The sequence below is a fragment of the Octopus bimaculoides genome, chromosome 1 (genome assembly GCF_001194135.2).
Source record: "Octopus bimaculoides isolate UCB-OBI-ISO-001 chromosome 1, ASM119413v2, whole genome shotgun sequence".
Lineage (NCBI taxonomy): Eukaryota > Metazoa > Mollusca > Cephalopoda > Octopoda > Octopodidae > Octopus > Octopus bimaculoides.
Genome location: NC_068981.1, coordinates 57,941,876 through 57,964,903, shown reverse-complemented (window position 1 = coordinate 57,964,903; position 23,028 = coordinate 57,941,876). Strand labels below are relative to the sequence as shown.

At 33.7% G+C, this 23,028-nt stretch overlaps 1 protein-coding gene and 1 long non-coding RNA gene across 3 annotated transcripts in view; one reads left to right on the top strand and one right to left on the bottom strand.

The window, feature by feature from the left end:
• LOC128247568 (uncharacterized) overlaps positions 1-23,028 on the top strand; it is a 100,084-nt gene that overhangs the window by 22,010 nt on the left and 55,046 nt on the right. Inside the window, exon 1 of one of the 2 annotated variants that reach the window (XR_008263891.1) lies at positions 20,882-20,927. The exons of the other annotated variant lie outside the window; for it this stretch is intronic. This is a non-coding gene — a long non-coding RNA (uncharacterized LOC128247568). Of the gene's footprint in view, positions 1-20,881; positions 20,928-23,028 lie in introns of those variants that run through there. 2 annotated transcript variants of the gene reach the window in all.
• Positions 6,721-22,268, bottom strand: LOC106873008 (phospholipase A2 group XV). The gene is made up of 6 exons (XM_014920206.2): positions 21,919-22,268; positions 13,761-13,914; positions 11,322-11,440; positions 9,834-9,932; positions 9,142-9,369; positions 6,721-8,631 (listed from the first exon to the last, which is right to left on the bottom strand). Exons 1-6 carry the CDS (start codon positions 22,007-22,009, stop codon positions 8,087-8,089), a joined length of 1,236 nt encoding a protein of 411 aa, XP_014775692.1. The 5' UTR covers positions 22,010-22,268; the 3' UTR covers positions 6,721-8,086.

The window sequence follows — 23,028 nt, the reverse complement described above, 5'->3', positions numbered from 1 at the left end:
GCTACAATTATCTCTGCCTATGCCCCACAAGTGGGCTGACCAAATGAACAGGAGGATCACTTTTATGATATTTTTCTGCAGGCTACCTCAAAGATGAGTGACAATGATCTCATCTTTGTGGCTGGAGATTTTCATGGGCATGTCAGACAGCAACCTGGTATCTTCCATGGTATACATGGGAGCCATAGAGTTGGTATCAAACATGAAGAGGGAACTAGGCTCCTGGAGTTCTGCGATGCAAATAACCTATTGATCTGCAACACCAACTTCAGGAAACCAGCTAGCCACCTGATAACCTATCAATCAGGTGACTCTGCTAGCCAGATTGATTTCATTTACACCAGACAATGGGATGCATGGTTGCTCTTAAATACAAAGACCCTCGCTGGTGAAGAATGTAACCCCCACCCCAGCATAGACTAGTTATTAGTGACTTTAGCCTGGAGGTCAGAAGGATGCCAGAAAGCAGACCAATCTGGAAAAGAAGGACTTGGAAGCTTAAGAACTCTTCACATGGTTAGTGATTTAGGGATGTCCTTACCGAGAAATTTGATGATAGGGAGGAGCTACAGTCCTGTGACATAGAAGGCAGCTGGGAATTCCAGCAAGACAGCTTGCTGAGTGCCACAGACCAAATCTGTGGCTGGTACAAAGTCCCGTCCAGACCTAGGGTACTATGGTGGTAGAACAAAACTGTAGACAGAGCCATTCGAGTAAAGAAACAGGCTCGGAAGGCCTGGAAGAGTGGGGGGTGGCAGGAGAATGTATCAGATAGCCAAAAGGGAAGATAGGAGGCAGGTATATTTAGCCAAGGGAGTAGCAGAAAAGATGTTTGCCAATGTTCAGCAACATGAGGACTGAAGAATTGAAGTATTTCAGATTGCAAGACAGCATGTGAGTGAAAATCGTGATGTCATAGGAGAGAAATGTGTCCATATGGATGATGGTGCCTTTCCATTTAATGATTCTGCAAAGAAAGAGGCTTGGAGATGCCATTATGAAAGACTGTTGAATGTGGAGAATGAATGGGAGGAGGAGAGTCTGCCAAAGGTTGACCCAATTGAGGGACCAGCTACCCAAATTGACAATACCCTGGTAGATAAAGCAATTAAGGATATGAAGACAGGGAAAGCACCTGGCCCATCAGGAATCACCGCTGAGATGCTTAAAATAGCTGGCGGTGTGGGTTATGGTCTTGTCACCTGCATCATAAATCAGGTAGTTCATGAAGGAGTCATACCCAATGACTGGTGTAGCAGCACCATAGTCAACTGCTACAAGGGTAAAGGTGATGCTTTAGATAGAAATAACCACAGGGGTATCAGATTCTTGGATCAGATGATGAAAGTTACAGAGAGGATCAAAGCCCAACTAATCAAGGAGAGAGTTAGTCTAGATGAGATGCAGTTTGGTTTTATACCAGACAGAATCATCACTGATGCTATATTTCTGGTAAGACAACTGCAGGAGAAATACCTAGCCAAAGATAAACCTCTGTACTTGGCTTTTGTTGACTTGGAGAAAGCCTTTGACAGAGTCCCCCGATCCCTTATCTGGTGGTCAATGTGGAAACCGGGGATAGACGAGTGGTTGGTAAGAGCTGTACAAGTATGCTGTCAGTAAGGTGAGGGTTGACAACAAGTATAGCGATGGCAAACGGAAGGGCCGCCCCAAGTGGTACACACTCTAGCTACGCTAGTGCTTATATACCCATTTTCTTCCTTTTACCAAGTATAGCATTTTTCCTATGCGTTTGGTAATCACGCTGTCTTCCAAACTTTGTTTTCTGTTCATATATGCCCTAATAAATACATTTTCACCAATTTTGAAAAATCTTGCTCTATCATTGCAATTTTTCGTTTTTTTTTTTTTTTACCAAGTAGCAATTTGTCGAAGACTGATTTTATTTTCTTCACAAACACCAGCTCCGCTGGTAACATACCTGCTGGTGTATTTGGAATTGGTGGCACTTAGTATACTCTTAGGAATTGTTATAGAGCTACCTCATCCATAACTTCCTTATTTGACTTTCTTAGAGCTCTCTTGAACGTATTGACAAGATGGTATGATGCAGTAGTTACATTTTCTTCAGTGAACGTTTTACAGAACTTTTTAAACTCAAAAGACACAAATTGCATTCCATTATCAGACACTATAGTGTCTGGAAACGCAAAATTTCACAAACAACTCAGGTAGAAAGTTTGTCGTTACTGAGGAGCTTGGCTTTTTACACACAAAAATTCCTGGCCATTTAGAGAAACTATCTACCACGACTAAGTAGTATGAACCATTTAAGGGACCAATGAAATCAATGTGTAGTCTTGACCACTGAACATCTACTTATGGCCAAGGTTCACTCTTTATCGTCTTTAATTTTGCTGTTAGAGCACATTCTCTGCAGCCTTTCACTAAATTTTCAATTTCTCTATCCATTTTTGGCCAGTACACATATCTATGCATTAAAGCTTTCATCCTCGAAATACCAAGATGTCCAACATGGAATTCCCTCAACATTATTTTCTTTTGCAGTGTTTCAGTAGACTATCACAAATTGAGTGTAGGTCCATGTCTTGATTTTGTTTTGCACCAATCCTGTTCCTGTTTACTTTTCTTGTCCACAGTAATTTTTTCATTTCTGTTATGAATTTGTTCTTTTCTGTATTTCATTTTATGTCTTCTAGGATCACTGGTAATTTGTGTTCCACATTCCACATTACATTTTTTATTTCACCTTCTGATCTTAATGCTGCGATTACCGTATCTTTGAATGGCTCACAGTGTTTCAGTATCAGTCTGGACAGACTAACCGCATGCCCTAGTTTTTTTTTATGGTAAATATTCCATTTTGAAATCATAATTCAATAATGCAGTGCCCCATCGCTGTAGTCCATTAGCTCTGTGTGGTGGTATTCCTTTTTTTAGAATCGTATACTGACAGTAGTGGGTGATGATCCGTTTGTAGACAGAAACTTCTTCCATGATTAAATCTATGGAATTTTTTTGCACCAAATATAATTCCTACAACTATTAAACCTTGCACATCAAATACACATACGAAATATAATTCCTAATGTTTTCTTTTCTATTTGGCTATAGTTCCTTTCTGCTGGTAATAACGATCGTGAGGCATGGGCTATAACCTTTTTACTCCCATTGTCATATTTATACAGAAGCAGTGCTCCTACACCATAATCACTCGCATTTGTAGCCAAGATAATATCCAGCTTCAGATCAAAATGCTTTAACAATAGTTCAACGTTGAAATGTTTTTTAATTTGTCAAATGCCTTCTGGCACTTATCAGTCCAGCACCATTTTGCATTTTTCTTTAACAAATCATTTAGCGGGACCATTACATTGTGTATATTGAAAATATAAGTTTGGTAGCAATTTACTAATCCCCAAAAATGCTAGTAGCATAGTCACATTATTTCGTGTGAGGATATTTTTTTTATTGCAGTTGCTCAACAGTTCCACCCACCCTGTACTGAACAAAGTTACTGAATCTTTTAACAGACATACTTTTGCTGTTTTCATTCGGTCACGAAATGTCATATTACACACAAATTCACCTACAAAATACAATCTTTTACCTGTAACATCGTGTACTACTTTTGCAGACTTACTTAATTTTGGCTCTCTGATATACTTCCAAGTTTCTTCATTCACAATGGTAATATCACTTCCAGTGTTTAACTGCATTTTTACTCTTATATTTTCAATTTTCATATTTCCTCTTTGTTACATTACCATTTTCTTTCAACAACATCTCGTTTACTCTATTTTCTTTGTTCCAATGTTTTGTCATCTTGGTTTTACAATGTGCTTTTACGTGTCCAATCTTTCCATGAAACATTCCACTTTCATAAAGGAGCAGTTTTTTCCTCAGGTGTAGACCTCCACCTCCACATGTAAAACACAGGTTTGTTTCCTGATTTTTGTCCTGTTTGTACTGTATTTTAGTACACACTTGATTTCTATTCTGCTTATTTCACACTTGTTTCACTTGGGAGCAATCTTTATGTTCAATTTTCATGTCTTAGATTTACAATTCTTTCACACTCTTTTCACACTTGTTGTAAGGTTACAACTTGGTTTTGTTCCAGCTTAGCGAGAATTCTTGTTCTTACTTCAGCATCTTTTTCTACAGTTAGTCACTGAGTAAATATCAGGCACTTGAATATGTAGGCATTAACTAATCCAGTTTGAACTTTTCACACTCTCTGTTAACTCTACAATTTGCAATACAATTTGTCTCACACTGCAATATCTGCCACTCCACCTACAACAATTACAAACATAGGCAGAGAACCAGGTATTGTATATGAATGAATATCAACACAGTACTTGGCTGGTACTTAAGTTATCAAATCTGAAAGATGTAAGGTGAAGTTGACCTTGGCAGAACATGAACGTTGAATATAAAGGGACATAACTATGTACATCAAGTTAATCTGCTGTGCTATCATTTCGTACATCTTCCTTATAATAACAAGAAAATAATTTTTATAAAAAATCATTTTTTAATTAGAAAAATTCACTTCACAACAGTTAAGTACAGTAATAAACAACACCATAGAAAGCATTAAATTAAAAGTTTGATTCAAAAATACAAATGACTCTGGAAATATGAAAAATTATATTTTTCTTTGGAAATTTTAAAAATAAATACTCCAACATTATCTGTACTGTAATAATTTTTTTCATCAAATATAAATTAAAATAAAACTTATACATATATGTGAAATTGAAGTTTAGTGATATCAGGAATTTACTACATTATTGCACTCCCCTAATCAACACAGTTGCTTCAAAACTACTGATGTCACATAATTTAACTCAAAGAATATCACAAAACGATTCTTATTTGTATCATGAATGTGTTGTAAATTTTAAACATGGTTCTTACTTCCAACTTTAGAGAAGATCTTTCTTCAGCAAAAAAGTTTAGAAACCTACAAATCTAATATGCTCTTTATCTGACAGAGTGGGATTACCCAGTTAATAGTTCCATGATTTATGATTCAAGATCCAAAATTCAAGAAAATATTACCACCATTTTAATGTCCATTTTACCATGCTTGATTAGGTCAAGTGGAATTCATAAAGGCAGACTTTCTACAGCCAAATGCCTTTCCTGTCATCAACCTTTAGATTGCACAGAAGACTGGAAACAAATGACACAGTTTGTATGACAATAACACTAATTTGCAACTATCACAGGACACCTAGAAAGGACAAACAAGTACACAGTAAGTTTTTTCAGTTTTCATCTGCCAAATCTACAGACAAGACTTCACTTGATCCAGGGTTATAGTAGCTAATGTGAATAGGAATCAAATCATACAACTATGAGTAATTCAAGGAAAAAACAAAATATAAGTGTGTGTTTGTACACATATGTGTTTACATTCTCCAAAAATTGCTTGGTTATAGGCAATGATGTTACTGCCATTCAAAGACATTTGAAATTATATCCCTCAATTGAAAAGGAGGTATGGTTTAGCAACAGGAAAGGTATTTGACTATGAAACACTACCTCAATAAAATATTAAACCTAACCCATGCTAGCATGGAAAGTAGTGGCGGTGGTCCACCACCTCAAGATACATTTTGAAATACAAAGTAGAAAATAAAATTTTTTAGAGAAAAAAATTTGACTAGAATTTCTGGTAATTTTCAGCTCAAATATTACTGAGCCAAATTTGAAGGTGTAGAGGTTAAATAAAATCCAGTGATACAATCACAAAAAATCCAAGTACAAATGCCATAACCATAGTTCAGAAAGTAGAGATTAAAAGGGTCCAACAAGATACTACATTTCTTAAAGAAAATCAGTCATATATAGTTCATATTAAGTAATATGTTTTTCTTGCTTTAGCATTAAGGAAAATATCCAACTACAGAATGAATGTTACATGCACACACACACACACACACACAGAAGTTTAATAATTGTCAAGAGTGCTTTAAAAATAAGAAGACAAATGAGGGCAATATTTATAATTGTAACAGTAATAGAAAATATACATTGATAGGTTCATGAAATGACTGCTTTCCATGCATGTAAAAATTCTGGTTTATGTAGGAAGGGAAGTGATAAATCATGACTTCAAGTTTTTCATTAAATAATTTCATGTAGGTGAAGTAACACCAAATAGAAATCAAAAGCCTGATGAAGCCCTCAGTTTGTTAAGAACTTATATGTCACAGAATTGAGAGCATTTGATATGAAGAAGGCTTTTTCTTTTCAATAATTCATCCTAAAGAGAAACCATATGCAGCAGGATGGAACAGTAAGATGAGACATTAATTTCATACAGTAAACACTTTCTTTATAATATCTACAAACTGTAATCAAGAAAGCCAAATGTGTCAAACTTGATCAAGTCAGAATGGAAAAGCTGAATTCAAATATGATAGCATTCGGTATTAGTCTGAATATTCTTTTCTATTCTAGGCACAAGGCCCAAAAGTTTTGGGGAGGGGGGCCAGTCAATTAGATTGATCCCAGTACGCAGCTGTTGCTTAATTCATTGACCCCGAAAGGATGAAAGGCAAAGTCAACCTTGGCAGAATTTGAACTCAGAACGTAGCAATGGGCAAAATACCACTAAGCATTTCACCTGGCGTGCTAACATTTCTGCCAGCTCACACCTTAGTGTTAATCTGAATATTATGTTAGTTCTAGTTTTGAAAAGAACTAAGATTAAGACTGGAATATTGTATACACATGATTTTATTACAGTCAATAATTCAGGCAAAACAGTAAATCATGGTAGCTTCACTTATTTGAAATATCTAAAGATCAACCATAACTGATTTTCTCACATAGCAACTATTACTTTAATGCAATTAAATCAAAGAAAAATATTACATCCAGTAAAATGAATTTGCTAACAATTTATGTCATAACATCAAGAATTTTTATATTTGAAAATAATGAAGCAGACATCAATAGTATTAGAAATGTTTTTTTTATAACAAACTTATCAAGAATTTTTATATTTGAAAATAATGAAGCAGACATCTATTGCATTAGAAATGTTCCTTTATAACAAACTTATCCATCATCTTAAAGCCAATAAGGTCCACAGGTATAAAGTAAAGCTTGATGAATAAAGTTCAGACTATTTTTGTGACATTAGGGAGCAAACTTGGCAAGTCAAATCAAAAATTTTAAAATAAAATTACAGGAAATACATCGCATTTCATCTAACAGCTCAGCATAATTTCTTTGTGAAACCATCTAAGCTGGAGGTTCAAGTTAAAATTAAGAGTCTCTATAGCTTCCATTTTAATGAAATATGGTCATTTTACACTTAATAAATGATATGATTGTTTGGATAAGCAACACATTTACAAAATAATTGTAAACCAATGTTATTTAAATGCACATAAAACTGCAAAAAGTCAATAACCAAAATCTTATTTTCATGTTCAACTGTTCATAAAAAAATTACAGATTACCAGAATAACTTACCCAGTTTATAATTTTTAATTTCCTGAAGCATAGAAGCAAAATTAATTATTTTCTTATATTTTAATAGAAATATAACAATATAATCTTGATGTGTTTTGGTATTATGAAAAAGTTTCCAACTATTGACATAAAATCTATTCATAAAAATTGCTTATAATGCAGCAAGTCATTAGGATTCAACAGAACTGCAAATAGTCAAGATAAATACCTAAAAGAAATGAAACTTAAATTCAATATCTAAATTTAGAAAACTTTTCAGCTCAGAACATGAAGACAAAAACTTGACTTAGAAAAAAGTAACTGAAGAGAATATTGGCTTGAAAAACAAACTAAGTGACAAGGAGCTCACTAAAAACTGAATTTCTCTTTAAAATGGAATAGTAGAAACAGTTCAGTACATGCCAATATACAAATTCATTAATTTTCAACAATTATACAAGTCAGATAAATGTACCATAAAAGACATGTCACACCATAAAAAAAACAGCAGAAAAATACAAACAAAAATAAATTGCAAGCATTTTTAAGCTTCGACAGCCACAATAAGAAAAAAATGTGCTTTTGAGAGGGATGTTTTAATAAAGTCTATTCAGGCATTCATTTTTTACTTTTTCAATTTGATTTTAGGGCTTTTAGATTTTTTGGTTACTATTTGGGAAATTAGATCAATTAATGTCTGATTTTTCAATATTTTCAAATGGTCTGCTCCTTCTAAAGTATGATGGTAAACAGGCTGTTTTTGTTGTTTTGACCATCGAAGACAACCATGTAAACTTTGTACATTTACTGTCCCATCTCCATCTCCATTTATTGTCGTTGGTTGAACATTAGGAAATCCTTTACCATAAACAAAGCTAGCTGGTGTAGATACATTGATTCCATGTATACAATGAACTTCCACTCCAGGTGGATGGAGGTCTTTCACAAGATTTTCTGTGTCTTTACGCATTTCAAAGCCAGTTGTAAAATTCAAATCTTCAAAAAACTGTTTGTAATCTTTAACAGTATAATTGCGGCCAGGATGGGAAACAAGGATTTCATCAGGTTTCCAGAAAGTATCATATGGCATAAGCCAAGCTGTTGAAGTTGCAGTACGTTGGTATTTCCGAACAATATTATCTTTCAATATGAAAATACCAAGATTATCTCCTGAATATGAATAAAAACAAAAATATTTTAATAAAATTTTTTTTAATAAAGTAGAAAAGAACATTCATCATTTAGATAATAGTATGAACTTTTGCATTGTTTTTACTAGTGACACTGAGAAATATAGCTCTGTATCATTCAATCCATGTCAATAGAGATGACAATGATGATAAGTAAATATGTTATCTATTCAACCGTGGCCAGAGAGTTGTATGTAGATCTAAGTTAAATTAACTGTTGCCAATAGGCAAACCTTGCAATGTTTTGATCATTTCAAGCAAATATTCTAGAAATGTTAGGCAGCAATTATCGTTCTCAATCTAAAGTCACCCAGTAAAATGAAAGATATATTTGCTACAATAATCTTCTATAAGAGAAAATGTGATAATAACAAAAATAATTTAATCAAAATTTCTTCTGTTCTTAGACAATATAATTACTAAATACTTCGTTATTTTTTAAAACATACTATAAAAAAATTCAAGGATGTTGACAATTACTATTTCTTACCTGACGCCATGACTCGGAGGGTTTTTGCAGCACCACCCCAAACTCCAGAAATTGTGATAAAACAGTTAATATATTTATCTTTCCAAGCCTGTGTCTGAGAATTGAGAAAGTATAGCATAGTTGGACAACCCATGCTGTGTGCAATCAGTGTAACTCTAGATCCATTGCTTTTGTTGTAAGTTTCTTCAACCAGTGATTTAAAGTTCTTAAAATAGTTTTGAAATTCATCTGGAAGTTAAAAAAAAACAAAATTAGAAACAGAAGTCAATAGTTATTCAAAACTTTCCCTTTTGAACCAGACTTATTAAATTGAAGCTTATCTCAGTTTTATTTCCCAGTTAAATGAGTCCCATTGAATAGGTTTAATTAAAAACCTATTCATCGGGACTTATTTAAGCAGATGTGCCTATCACAGGTTTAATTAAAACATCCAAAGCCATATTATCAACCTTATAAACCTTCACACATACAGATACAGGCCTTCTTTAGATTTTGAAAGTGGGAGTTGACAAAAAAGTTATGCAATATTTACTTCTGCAAGTTTGTAGATAATTCCTTTCTTTTTAATGTAGCATAAGCTAAGGTCACACATCAGTTAAAGTAACATGTATCTTAGTATACATTTTACAAGCTAATCATGCACCAGTATTTCTAACATAGATACTTAAAACAGATGAAAAAATGACACTTACTCGGAGAACGTCTAAAATCATATGGTGCTCCTCTAATAGATACATTTCGTGTTAATCCCAGTTTGACAAGTTCTTTAACAATATAATAGTAGTATGTAGCTAAAAGAAACAGTAAAAATTGGCTTTAATTTCAATGAAATGCTTTAATTATATTGAAATAGATCTTTGCAAATTTAGAAAATGTTGCTGTATGTTTGAAACAGAACTTTTTGCCAGAAAGAAATGAAATGTTCAGTTAATGCTGAATTAGTTTAACAATTGCTATCTACTATAGGCATACACTCTACTTGTAACTTCTTTACAAGTGTGATTTTATGCTTTACCAGGAACCTTGAAGTAGAAAATGAATTATATTGTATGTAAACCATAACTTTTAATATTGATTTAAAGGTGTTCATATCATAATTCAATGGTGTAAACCTAAACCTTGTTATAGCCAGTACATTATATTCTCTACTTGCTCTGATATATTTAATTGAAAAATAATTGGCATCATAATGCTGACAGTTTTTAGAATTGATTTGTAATTTTATGTACCTGGATTTCTCAAGATAAACTATCTGTAACACACTAAGACTCAGTAATCTATCTTCTAACACAGTTAATGAAATAATGGAAATACCAAAGAAAAAATTTGTAAAGAGACATTGGAGCTTGATGCAGCTTGTTAGACTATCCAACCAATGCCAGCATGGAAAACAGACATTAATGAAGCTTGATGAATAAAATTTAATGAATAAGTTAAGAAAACAATGATGATTAGCAAATATTAACTATTGAAGATAACAACGATGGAATCTAGAAAAAAAGTACTTTAAAAATAGTTTTACAGAGGTGTTTTTTGTTAAATTCTCTTTTTCCAGCAATAATACATAGATTTTTTTAAAATAAAGTATTGGAGAAACGGGTTTTGCAGGAATTCACTAATTCTGAAATTGAGCAATCAATTATCATTTAAAAATATGATATATCTCAAGGTCTTCTAGACTGGCTAACTTCACATCTTAGGTCACCACACACAACTTTTGAAATATTTAGCTTACTTAAAAATAGAAAAATATATTGGATGGTGTGTAGTCCTGAATACACTATGCCTATATTTTAAAAGCAGATCAACAGGGCTGAAATACATTTTATCATAGGTCTAATTGATCAGAGCTGTCTTAGAGCTAAAAAAACAAAAGATAAATTGGATTATATTTAATTTGTGACTGTTTCATAGCTGAAGAATTGAGTATAGTCTGTTAGATACTTAATGCTAACTTAGGACACTGGTTAAGAATAATGATATTGAGAAAGTGACTGAGAATCAATAGCATCAGCAGGTGTATTTATAAGAATTCAATTAGCATAAACCAAAAATAGGGTTGACTTGAAAAATACAAAATCAGAAAATAACTTATGAAAAGAAACTAATAAATACAAATGTGTAACATCAAATCTAAGAAAAACATCTTTTAAATAATTAAAAGGAATGAATTAACTCACTGAATCTTTCTCTCCCAGGGTCTAAATATTCTACTGTTGGAGTGCTGCCAAAACCAGGAATATCAATGGAAACACCTGGGGAATCTAATGTTTTTCGAGTTACATTATTATACACTAATCTGCAAACAAAGAACAAGAAAAAAACAAAACAATATTAAGAAAACTGTATTTTGACAGCACAGCATTGTAAAAGAAAGTTCAGCACTAGCTATGATGATTTCTAGATCAATTAACAATTTCACAGTGCATATAAATAAACTCAATTACAAATCTCCCTAATATTTATTCCACACTCACATTTAACTTCAAATACTGAGTATGAAATTAAATATATTAAATTATGAAATAATACATTTCTAAATCTCTCAGAGATTTATGCAGTAGTGATACGATGAAGTAGTTGTATGCTGTCAACTTAATGTGATAGTCCCATGAAGGGAATAATACTACTGTTGTTTAGACCTAGGAAGGTGCACTGCTTCCTGTCAGCCTTGACACATTTCCTGTGTCCTTATGTTCACAAGGGGGAGACAAGCACCTCCACCCAGCTAAGCCTGCATCCAGAGACATGTTTCTGAGTCTTTGTTCATCATCAGTCTGGAGTAGCATGACCTGCTAGTCTCCCCCTTGTGAACATAAGGACACTGGAAATGTGTCAAGGCCAACAAGAAGTGGTGCAGCTTCCTAGGTCTAAACAACAGTAGTATTATTATCTTCATGGGACTATCACATTAAGTTGACAGCATACAACTACTTCATTGTATCACTACTGCATAAATCTCTCTGAGAGATTTAGAAATGTATTATTTCTAAATTTGAAATCAGTGAATGTATTTCACTAGAATTATTATATGTTTACAAGAGCTTGATGGACATCTTCGACTAGCAGGTCATGCTACTCCAGACTGATGATGAGAAAAAACTCAGAAACATGTCTCTGGATCCAGGCTTAGCTGGGTGGAGGTGCTTGTCTCCCCCTTGTGAACATAAGGACACAGGAAATGTGTCAAGGCTGACAAGAAGCGGTGCAGCTTCCTAGGTCTAAACAACAGTAGTATTATTCCCTTCATGGGACTGTCACATTAAGTTGACAGCATACAGCTACTTCATATTAAATTATGATTATGCTTTTACCATGCTAGCACACTTTGAAGGATTCTATAGACTCATATGTTTACAGGAATAGTTGGAGTTAGTATTTTACAGTTAAGCACTCTTTGTGTTTAAAGAGTGCTTTGCCGATCACAATGATGAAATAGATTGCGCACTTCAAGATATATTTTCAGCTATGTAGGTAGAAAGACATATACTAAGTCTTCCTATCTGTCTAGATATAGATGTTTCATGCCAACAGGGTTTGTGTGCTATTCTTTATAGCATCCGAAATCATGGAAAATAAAATCCATAACTAAATTAGAACAAGATAACCTAAACACAAAAGATAACACTTTCATTTCCAAATTATAGCTAATAATTAATTTAAATCAAATCTAATTTTACAGTCTACTATTACATGCATATAAGAACAAAATGAATACTGAAAGTCAGTCTCAAACCAATCGATAAGCTTCATACCTTCTTTTGAGATGACTAAATAAATTGTATCTTAGTAGCTAACCCACTTACATCTGTTTGCCTAATAGATATATTGTCCATTCATGCACTTTAACTTGCTTTTCCATACTAGCATGGGTTATATGGGGAGGTATTTGAGGCCAGATTTTTACAGCTGGATGCTCTTTCTGTTACCAACCCTTACCTGTTTTTCAAATAAGGGTCTTTTTATTCCAGAGAATTTCAAAAGTACAGAACTAGTGGATAATTTGTTAAGAGGAAATATCAACAAACATCACCCTTGTAGCTCAGCTACAAACAGTGGTGTCATAGCTTGCAGTTTGTAGTTGTAGCTCAGTACCGATTGTAAAATTCACACACACACGCATATATACAATGAGTTTCTTTCAGTTGCCATCAACCAAATAAGGCATTGGCCAGCCCAGGGCTGTAATTTCCCAAGTTGTTGCACAATAGGACTGAACCCAAAGCCACACTAATGAGAAGCAAGCTTTTAACCACACAGCCATTCCTGAGCCTATATAATCACAAATTTTAAGACACCTCTTGTATAACAGTGATGCTTGTTTACTATTATCATGTAACATCAAGACAAGGATACATAAATGTAGTATACACAACACTTCCTTCAATTTTTGTCTCTCAAATCTACTCAAAAGACTTTGATCAGCTTGAGGCTAAATTAGAAGACACTTGCCCAAAGTGCTACACAATGGGACTAAACCTGAAATCATATGATTCAAAAATGAACTTTTAAATAAAGTGTGTGTGCGCATGTGCACTATTAATACTTTAAAGCATGCATCTGAAATACTAATATATTACCATCTATGAAATAAAGTAGATTAAAATCTGATGAACTACCTCATGTTGTCAACGAAACAATCCTGAGCAACAGTTATTTGAGTAAGATCCAGCCATAATGTATAATAATAATTAGTTTTCTTCTCACAGTAGACAACAGGAGTTGCACTTTTATTCAATCTTGCATTAATCTGGCTACCTCCATCTCCAGGAACTATAAATGAAGATAAAAAAAAGCAAAGTACAACCTATAACAATACAAATGATTCCAATATCAATTTAAGAAAAATTTCAATGATTTTTTTTTTAATATTTCAATTCAAGAAGGTAAGGTCAAGCTTCCTTCTTGGAAGATTCATGTGAAGGAGGGAGAAAGGTATTGTTAAACTGGAGACATGGCTTGAATGCTTGAAACAGAGTAGACTCTACAAAAGATACTCAAAGACTAGGTGGTAGTGTATAAATCAAGCAAAAAATTAAGTCAACAACCCTAGCAGGCTGGGGCAGGATTTGAACTCGGAACACAAAAGCAGGACAAGTCCCATGAAGTATTTCCTTCAATACTTTAACGTTTCTGTATTCACTACCACACACTGGTACTACATTTTGGAAATTACTTCACAGTTCAGTAAATTATTGTGCATAACGATTAAACTCTTCCATACCTTACCTGGCACATTATTGAGGTAATTTACTATTGCCTCCCTTTGGAGTTCAGTTTTTTTTTTTATTCTCCAGCTGTAATTGAACTCAGACTCTATTTACAACAAGGTGAAATGAATCATTTTAAAAGTTAAGTGTCACAGTCATTGACATCTTGCAGCACCATGAATATAACTTGAAGCAAAAAACATGAAATAAGACGCCTGATAACCTATTTATTAAATAGGTTACCAGACATTTGGGCTATTAGTACATCAACTGGCTTTCAGTTTCTGTCAACTAAATTTCACTCACAAAGCTTTTGTTGACTCTGAAGTTATGACAGAAGACACCATAGTCACACAGTAGGGTTGAAGATTGAACCCAGAATTTTACAGTTGTAAATCAAACTTCTTAATCATACAGATTTTGAATGAATTCTATAAATTGGTCAGTTTCTACTTTGAATTTTGTCAACTTCCAATAAAATTCAAAATGTTGATATTCTGAATGTTTTTAATAGAGTGGGCTATGGGACACAAGGGATAAGTTAAAGGAATTCAGTAGAGCAGTAAAGGTATTTACATTACTACTGTACCACTATCATTTACATAGCAATCAATTCCCCCACAAACCCCAGCCTGCCATCTTAAACAATGGAAATTCTCAGTTGAAATGCTGAGATCTTTATAGGTCTGGATCAGGGTTGACTTGAAGTAAAGAGCATAACCTACCCTGATTCCCACTCTTTATTACAAACAATTGTTTGTAAAAAAAAAAACAGTGGGTGTCTGGATAGGTTATAGGTTATGGCACATTCTGCTTTCCACAATATGCCATATGGTTCTCAACTAGACAGCAGTATGGATCTGTGAATCAATGCTAGTTGTTTGGCTGGCTACTTATGTATGTGCCTTAGGATTGCTCAAGACAGATAGCAAAAAAATAACATTCCTGTTATTTAGACTAATATCACTACTGCTAACTGTTTCTTGGTCATTGTTACTTTCATAAAGAAGTATATCTGTGCTGCAATCCATTGCAGTATGAATTCCACGTTTCAAAAAATATTCTGGTCATTAATTCTACTCTCACAATTACCCAAGATGGTTTCACCCACTGACATATACGTGACGAGGGGTAACTACTTGTTTAGTCGCTCAACTTCTTTTGTCCTTGTTCCTGCAGTTTTGTGAGCTTGAAATTAATCTCGCACCAGTAATGCTGGTTTCTTCAACAAACCACTTGGATACTCTGAATACAACTACAGCTTCACTCTGACTTCATCAATGCGCCCTGTGTAATGAACAAAAGCAATAGACAGAATGATTTCTTTGGACACTGTTTTTATTTAAAGATAGAAAAGGCAGGAGCTTCGTGTTGTTTTTCTAACAAGCCTACTATACAGGTCTTTCCAACAGTGTAGGTCTTTCAAATGCATGTGTTTTTATAGTAACTGTTTTTGCACTTTTATTTTCAACAATTTTATTTGACAGCCCATCAGATGTTAATGCCAATTCATCCATATTGCCAACTTGCTCTATTTGGAATTTTGTTTACATCCTGATACTGATTACTTATAAAACTTGAGGATTATTTGTTCATACTCTTCAAGTCGCTTCTCTGTAATTCAGGTCCTCATTCTCATGCATACAAGCCTCTTCAAAAAAAGGTAGCACCAAAATGAACATTCAGCAAACTCATCTGCCCCTTTTCAGCCAATCTTGTCTTACACATTATCACCTTTGTTGAGACTGTATACTCCATAATTTTATGTCTTCCTCTAGTTGCTGGAATTTTGTTTATGATGAAGTTCACATTTTTCCGTTCCTGTGTTTTTTTGTTTTTCTTTCATGTCTCCTTCCGTTTTCTCTTTTCACAAATTGTTTTGTTTTTTTTTTTCATCTGGTGTCGATACTGTCACTCGGTTATCCAGTTGCTATGTTGCTTATACATTCAATAAATCATAGCTTGTAATCAATTATACATGTTAGTGTTCTCTGCTTGCTATCATGTAGTTTCATAGATCATTATTATCAGCAGTTGAATTAAACTGACTGGTAACAGATGACATCTATTTCAAGGGTATTTCTGCTTGTTAACAAATGGCACAAAGATCATCATTATTGTAAATTCACCATAAGCCCAACAAAACAAATAGCATTCAATTACTGCTGCTAGTAAATTCTTGTAAACTTCTTACTGGTTATAATATATTACAACATTGATATTGGGATATATTTATTACATATGAATAGTAATTGAAAACTTACATCTACAAGACTAGGATTCTAGTGAAAACTGGGTTCAGTAGTCAAACCTAACATTTTAATGATAAGATACAAGGGATTTCTGGAGAGATATTCTACTGGAAAAAAAAATGTCTTATGAATAAAGAAATATGGTATATGTGATTGAAATGAAAATCTCTGGTCAACTGAATTATCCATGCAATTAAGAAACAAAAAAAATCTATCGAGAGGTCTTTAAAATCTAAACAAAAGGAAAAGGAAGATAACATCAATAATATCAGCCAATAGAATTTTGGGAGAAATAAAGATAATGCAGGTAGGAATGGGTCTTTAAAATCAACTGGGAGTTGTCTCTTGCTTTTTTCTTTTTCTTTTTGTATATTTTAAATATTCTTTGTCCAATTGTATGGAAAATCTGAACTGAAGTTTTTCAACTCACTATATTACCTTTGTGAGACCCTCTTTGTATGTGTATTTAGTATACAGAATGCTCCCTTCTGGTCTAATGTTGGTAAACACACAAGATTATTCACCTTCTTTCCAAAAACAACTTTGGGCATCTTTATGAATTCCATATGCCTATAACACTCATGGACATGCTTACAAAATCAAAAAAATAACACAGTACCTATGACTTTCAGAAACATTTTTTCACTCAGAATAGCTGGAGCATGGAATAAATTACCTCCAACAGTTGTTAGCTGTTGAAACACTACATCCTTCAAAGTTTCCATGCTTCCGGAAATTCACCAACAGTACACCTGATACTACCACCCACCCACTTTCTTCCTTTTTTTTCAAGACTTTTTCGCTATTCACTTCCTTTACATATCCTACGTACTGTTCATGCAGCTTTGGTTACTTTTTCTGATGAGTTGGAGTGCACCTGAGCACTGTATATAATAAATTCATTATTATTTTAACATCATTACTTCCATTCAATTTCTATAGATACTTAGGTGCTGTCAGCTGAGCTAGATATATTTTGTCCAAATCTAATAAGGTCTGAATATCTTGTTTTTATCAGTTGGCTTTAAAGACAAGGTCCGCTCTTAAATTGCATTGTCTTATTTTTCCAAAATTCTTGATAGGTCTAATACTATTGAAGTCAACTCCCTTGTATTTTTTTTTTTTATCATGTTTTTAAAAAACCTTTGAAGGATGTATGAAAACTCATAGTTAATTGCAATTACCAGCTCATCATAACACACTAGTGAGTCTGTGTATTTTGTGTGCAGAATACTCCTCAAAGGTATTTACCCTCAGCTCTTTTGCTAAAATTAAATCAAACTTTTATCATCAGCAAGATATTCAAACTGTAAAAGCTGCCTCTTCCTCATTCTAATAATTCAAATATATACATGTTATAATCAACAAGTATACTCATCTTCCATTTGCTTCTTAATACCATTATACAAATACTTCTGTGAGAAGGTGCCTAATTTACAGCTCAACTTTTTTCTATTTTTGGAATGTTTGGAATACCATTGATTTTTTATCAAGACAGAGGTAGGCTCTATTTCATGTCTACCAAGTTGAAATAATTTCTAAACAGCCATAGGATTTCTATAAGTCTTACAATGCCAAATAATCCCTCAGAGAACTTGCATTGAGAGAAAAAAATAATGAGATTATCAGGAACCAGATAAAAGTTAGCCCTTGAAAGTAAGAGATTAAACATTTCACAATAGAAATGTTTTATGTTTTAGCTCAACAAACTATATGACCACAACCATACACAGTTTCCAACAAGACAGTTTGCAAATGGTTAGTTTTTAGAAAGACTTCAAATGGAACAACACACCCACTGGCATTCCAAACTTGGCATGGTTTATCTGCATCGTCATGTACATGATTCAAAATTTTAATTGCAAAGGTTAATCTTGATTACACACATTTAAAGTTTTCTAAATAGCAGGGTAGACAAGGTTTCTATAAGAGATCTATTCCCCAGAGGAATCAATGAACAATCAAACGATGCCATTCAAGCCAAAAGAAGGAGGCTCTACAATACTGCTTCATCTGCTAGAAATAGGAGCCAAATCTTCAAATCATAATTTTAACCACAACTAAAATCTTAAACCGAACAAATTTGATAATGAAGTTTGAATAAATAGGATTGTTATATCCTGTATTTGAATAGATGGAGCTGTTATTGTGTCTGAATAGATGGGATTGTTAGAGGCAGAAGGCCTTTGACCATAAGTCTGCTTCATCAGATGTGACCTAGAATGGGAGAGCAACAATTATGCCAGTAACTGAAGACATATGTACAGTTCAAACTTAAGAGGTAAATAGGTTAGCTATGCTTCAAGAAAAACACACAATTGATTAAAATAACTTTATTTCCACTGGTACACCAGTACCTACATTCAATGGCTCTAAACCTATTGTGAAGAATCCTGAATGTGTATTACATGTCTAAATGCAATACATTTGATTGTGACAAAACTAAAAAAACAATATGAATTTTCTACAATTAAGGATTTAAAAGTAATTATTTCTAATTATCTAAAATTTAATATACATTCTCAGCAAATTTGTAAAAAGAAGCAAAATCTATATCGGTAATGGTTTTCAAAGTGTTCTTAACTAAAGACAAAAATTTCTATGTCATATACTCTTTTACTTGTTTCAGTCATTTGACTGTGGTCATGCTGGAGCATCGCCTTTAGTCGAGCAAATCAACCCAGGACTTATTCTTTGTAAGCCTAGTACTGATTCTATCGGTCTCTTTTGCCGAACCACTAGGTTACGGGGATGTAAACACACAAACATATACACATACATACATATATATATATATATATATACACATATATACAACGGGCTTCTTTAGTTTCTGTCTACCAAATCCACTCACAAGGCTTTGGTCGGCCCGACGCTATAGTAGAAGACACTTGCCCAAGGTGCCACACAGTGGGACTGAACCCGGAACCATGTGGTTCGTAAGCAAGTTACTTTATTTCATAAGTATTTGCCATAAAGGCATTACAAAGAGGGAACGAACAAGGACAGACAAACATAAAAGCGGTGAAGTAGCTGTATCGATTAAATATTTACAATTTTAAATATACAATAATAGTTTGACTATATTTACAATGTTCGATTAAAGCATTGCTCATTACAGATGCAATTTGTAATGGCTTTCTGAAGTATAGACATCCGACCACCAGGGTAGACCCCTTGCTTTTTCTTTCCCTTGTTTTTGGCTTCCACTTACCTGGTGCCACACACAGCCACTCCTAAGCTTTTTTTCAAAATTAGAGTATGCTACTGAAATTTGGAACCCATCTTATTTTCAAAGTATAAATAGATTAAACAAGTTGAGAAACATTATTTCTGATGAAAATTAGAGGTATATCTCTTGCATCCAGAATTCCAAACTTAAATAAACTCAAATTGCAGTCTCTTGAACTGAGACAAACTGTCAAAGATATCATTTTCTTTTTTTTTTACAATTTCTCTATAATCTCTATCAGATCCAACAAATGCTCCAACTGCTTCTTTCATATATTTTCTACCCAGATACAATAAAGATAATTAATAGCACTTTTAATATAGATTATTACTACCTGGAACTCACATCATTTTTTGAACTCATGTCATGGTATCAGAAAAGAGTCACTTCTTTCTTGGATTGTCTCTGATCCAGCAGATCTATAATCAAAGGCATTCAAACCATAACCATCCTCTTCTATTTTTTTTTTTTAAATTCAAATCTCCTTTCAAATAATTTCTGTTCTTCCAATATTTCTATGGATTAAGGAGGTAAGCTGGCAGAATCGTTAGCTCACCAGACAAAATGCTTACCAGTATTTCACCTGTCTTTACATTCTGAGTTCAAATTCACCCAGGCTGACTTTGCATTTCATCTTTTTGGGGTCAATAAAATGAATACTGGGTCGATGTAATTGATTTGTCCCACTCCCGAAATTGATGGCCTTGCGCCAAAATGTGAAACCAATATTTCTACGGATTCATGTTAAGAAAGTTGGACCCATGTTCGAATATAGTGGTACATACTAACGCACACTCCTATATACACACACAATATATTTGTGGTTAGTTATTATTGCTTAGCCCCTTGATCAGCCCCCATCCAGCAAACCTATTATCAAAGACATTCCGCCCATGACCATCCTACCTTAACTAAAATATAATAACAGCATTTTTGAAAATCTTTTAGATATTAAAACAGAATACTCAACACAAAATGATTAATGTTCAGTTTTGTGAAATTTATATTCAGTTATATACGTGCACGCACACATACTTTATTTGTGGATTGACTGTGCGCTGTATGTGTGTACATACCTAACATTACTATCATGTAAGTTTTTATGTAATAATTTTTCTCCTTTCAAATCTAAACTATGAAAAAATATGAAAAATCAGAAAGAAGAAATATTCGATCAGTACGATTATTGTTTAGTCCCCTAGGGGCTAAACAACGGCGTGATGTAAGCCATTCCTACCGTCACCATCTTTTTATGGGCACCTAGAACTACGTTAATTCATTATTTTTATGGCAAATGGTATGATTTGAAAGAGGAAGGAGCTTGTAATTTAATGTCCCACGTTAGCTTGTAATTTAATGTCCCACGTTAGCTTGTAGTTTAAAGTGCAAGGGTGAATGTTAGTCAACTGACAGTGGAAATTCTCACAGAGAACAATGTTTTTCTGTAATTTAATGCAAAACGGTCAGTGTCACTTTGGGACATCTCGAGGTTGGGGACAGTAGAGATTATGTCAGAAATGTGGATCAACTTTTAGATTAAATACGTTCATAGCTAAAACATGATAATTAACTGTGATTAAGTGTTATGTGGCTCTAATTAAATGTAGTTTTATAATTGTGAAAGCTGCCTTTAATAAAAATTAAGTTCTTTGCTTTATTGTTAGGAATTAGAATATTTCAAACTGGATTAGAATATTACAAAGTCGAAATGTAATAGCTTTTCATGACAATATTTCAACGCTTTCACAACTTCGAAATTGAGTTAATTATTTAGAGGCCAGATAAACAAACTATTGTCTAAAAGAAGGAATTATTCAATATTCTAAGAGCACTGATGCTGCATATACAACGACTGATTAGAGAAACATGCAACGAACGAAAGAGTAAAAATCGCACTGTAGCATTCATATATTGAATTAATAACGAAATTTTAAAAATATACAGGATGGAAATGTAATTAATTATAAAGAGAGGGGCAAGCCGAGAAATTCGTGTTTGGGATTTCTAAAAAGTTTTAAAACTCGAAGAAGCAACATTAAAATGAGACAATTTATCATGGTAGACAATAGTTAAATTTTCTTACCCAAAATGACTGGATTTATAGAAATAGTAAATGTTATAGTAAGAATCAAGAGTAAAAGAAGCTCCAACAGAGTTCTAGCAGAAGCTGCCATCGTGTGATCACTGGCGTCCACAAACAAGAAATTATTAATGTAATGTAACCCGGTGTCAGGCGATTTTATGTACTTGACTGAAAACAAACCGAGATTAGTAAGTACAGCGAGCAGATGTTGAAAGTAACAACTATCACTAGTGAAGGCGATATATATATGTGTGTTTATCAGGTGGAGCTGCGTGTATGTCAGGTCGCGTCACCAATATTTGGTTCTCTCCATTTCTGCTTGCTGTATCGTCAAATGTTTTTTAAAAACAAATGTGTGTGTGCGTGTGCGTGCGCGCGCGGGTATGTTATATTTTGGGATGGTCATTTTTTTTTCCTTGCCAAATAAGAGTGCAAAAAAAAAAATCAACCACCGTGAAATATAACAATTTCTGTTTCAGCACACGATTTCACATCAGGAATCGTGCAAAACAAATTAATAAACGTGTGTGTATGTGGTCGAAGAATCCATAAGGAAAATATGCACTCATGTATCTATCAGTAGAGTGGGTATATTATCCGAAGTGTATAGTATCATATATCCATGACGGCCAATCTTACCAATCCGTTTCACACTTGGAATTCAATGGAGTGTTAGGTAACAATCTGATCATGTAACCCTGTGTTCATCGGAGGTAATCAATATGGAATGAAATATGGTGACTACTCTGTCTCTGTCTGTCTGTCTGTCTCTCTCTCTCTCTCTCTCTCTCTCTCTCTCTCTCTCTATATATATATATATATATATATATATATATATATATATATATATATATATATTGTTGTGTCTGGGGAGAGTCATTCTCTTTTAGTGCCTTATTAACACACTCACTGGTAAAGTTTCCACTCATTTACTTATTTATTTTTCCTAAAATTTTTGTTTTGCAACCTTTTCAATAGTCATGTATGTGGGTCAGTGTGTGTGACCATACACATGTATGTATGTGTGGAAGCAACCTGGGTCAACTTGACGTCCGCATTTTTATCCAAGCACCCAAAGGAGCCAACCCTCAGACAAATACAAGAGTATGT

Excerpts from the sequence above, each read along its gene's own strand:
- LOC106873008 (XM_014920206.2), bottom strand. The coding sequence starts at position 22,009 with ATGGCAGCTTCTGCTAGAACTCTGTTGGAGCTTCTTTTACTCTTGATT. Across the intron at positions 13,915-21,918 it reads TATAAATCCAGTCATTTTGG|TTCCTGGAGATGGAGGTAGC; the intron begins GTAAGAAAATTT and ends CTTCATTTATAG. Across the intron at positions 8,632-9,141 it reads CCTCCGAGTCATGGCGTCAG|GAGATAATCTTGGTATTTTC; the intron begins GTAAGAAATAGT and ends ATTCATATTCAG.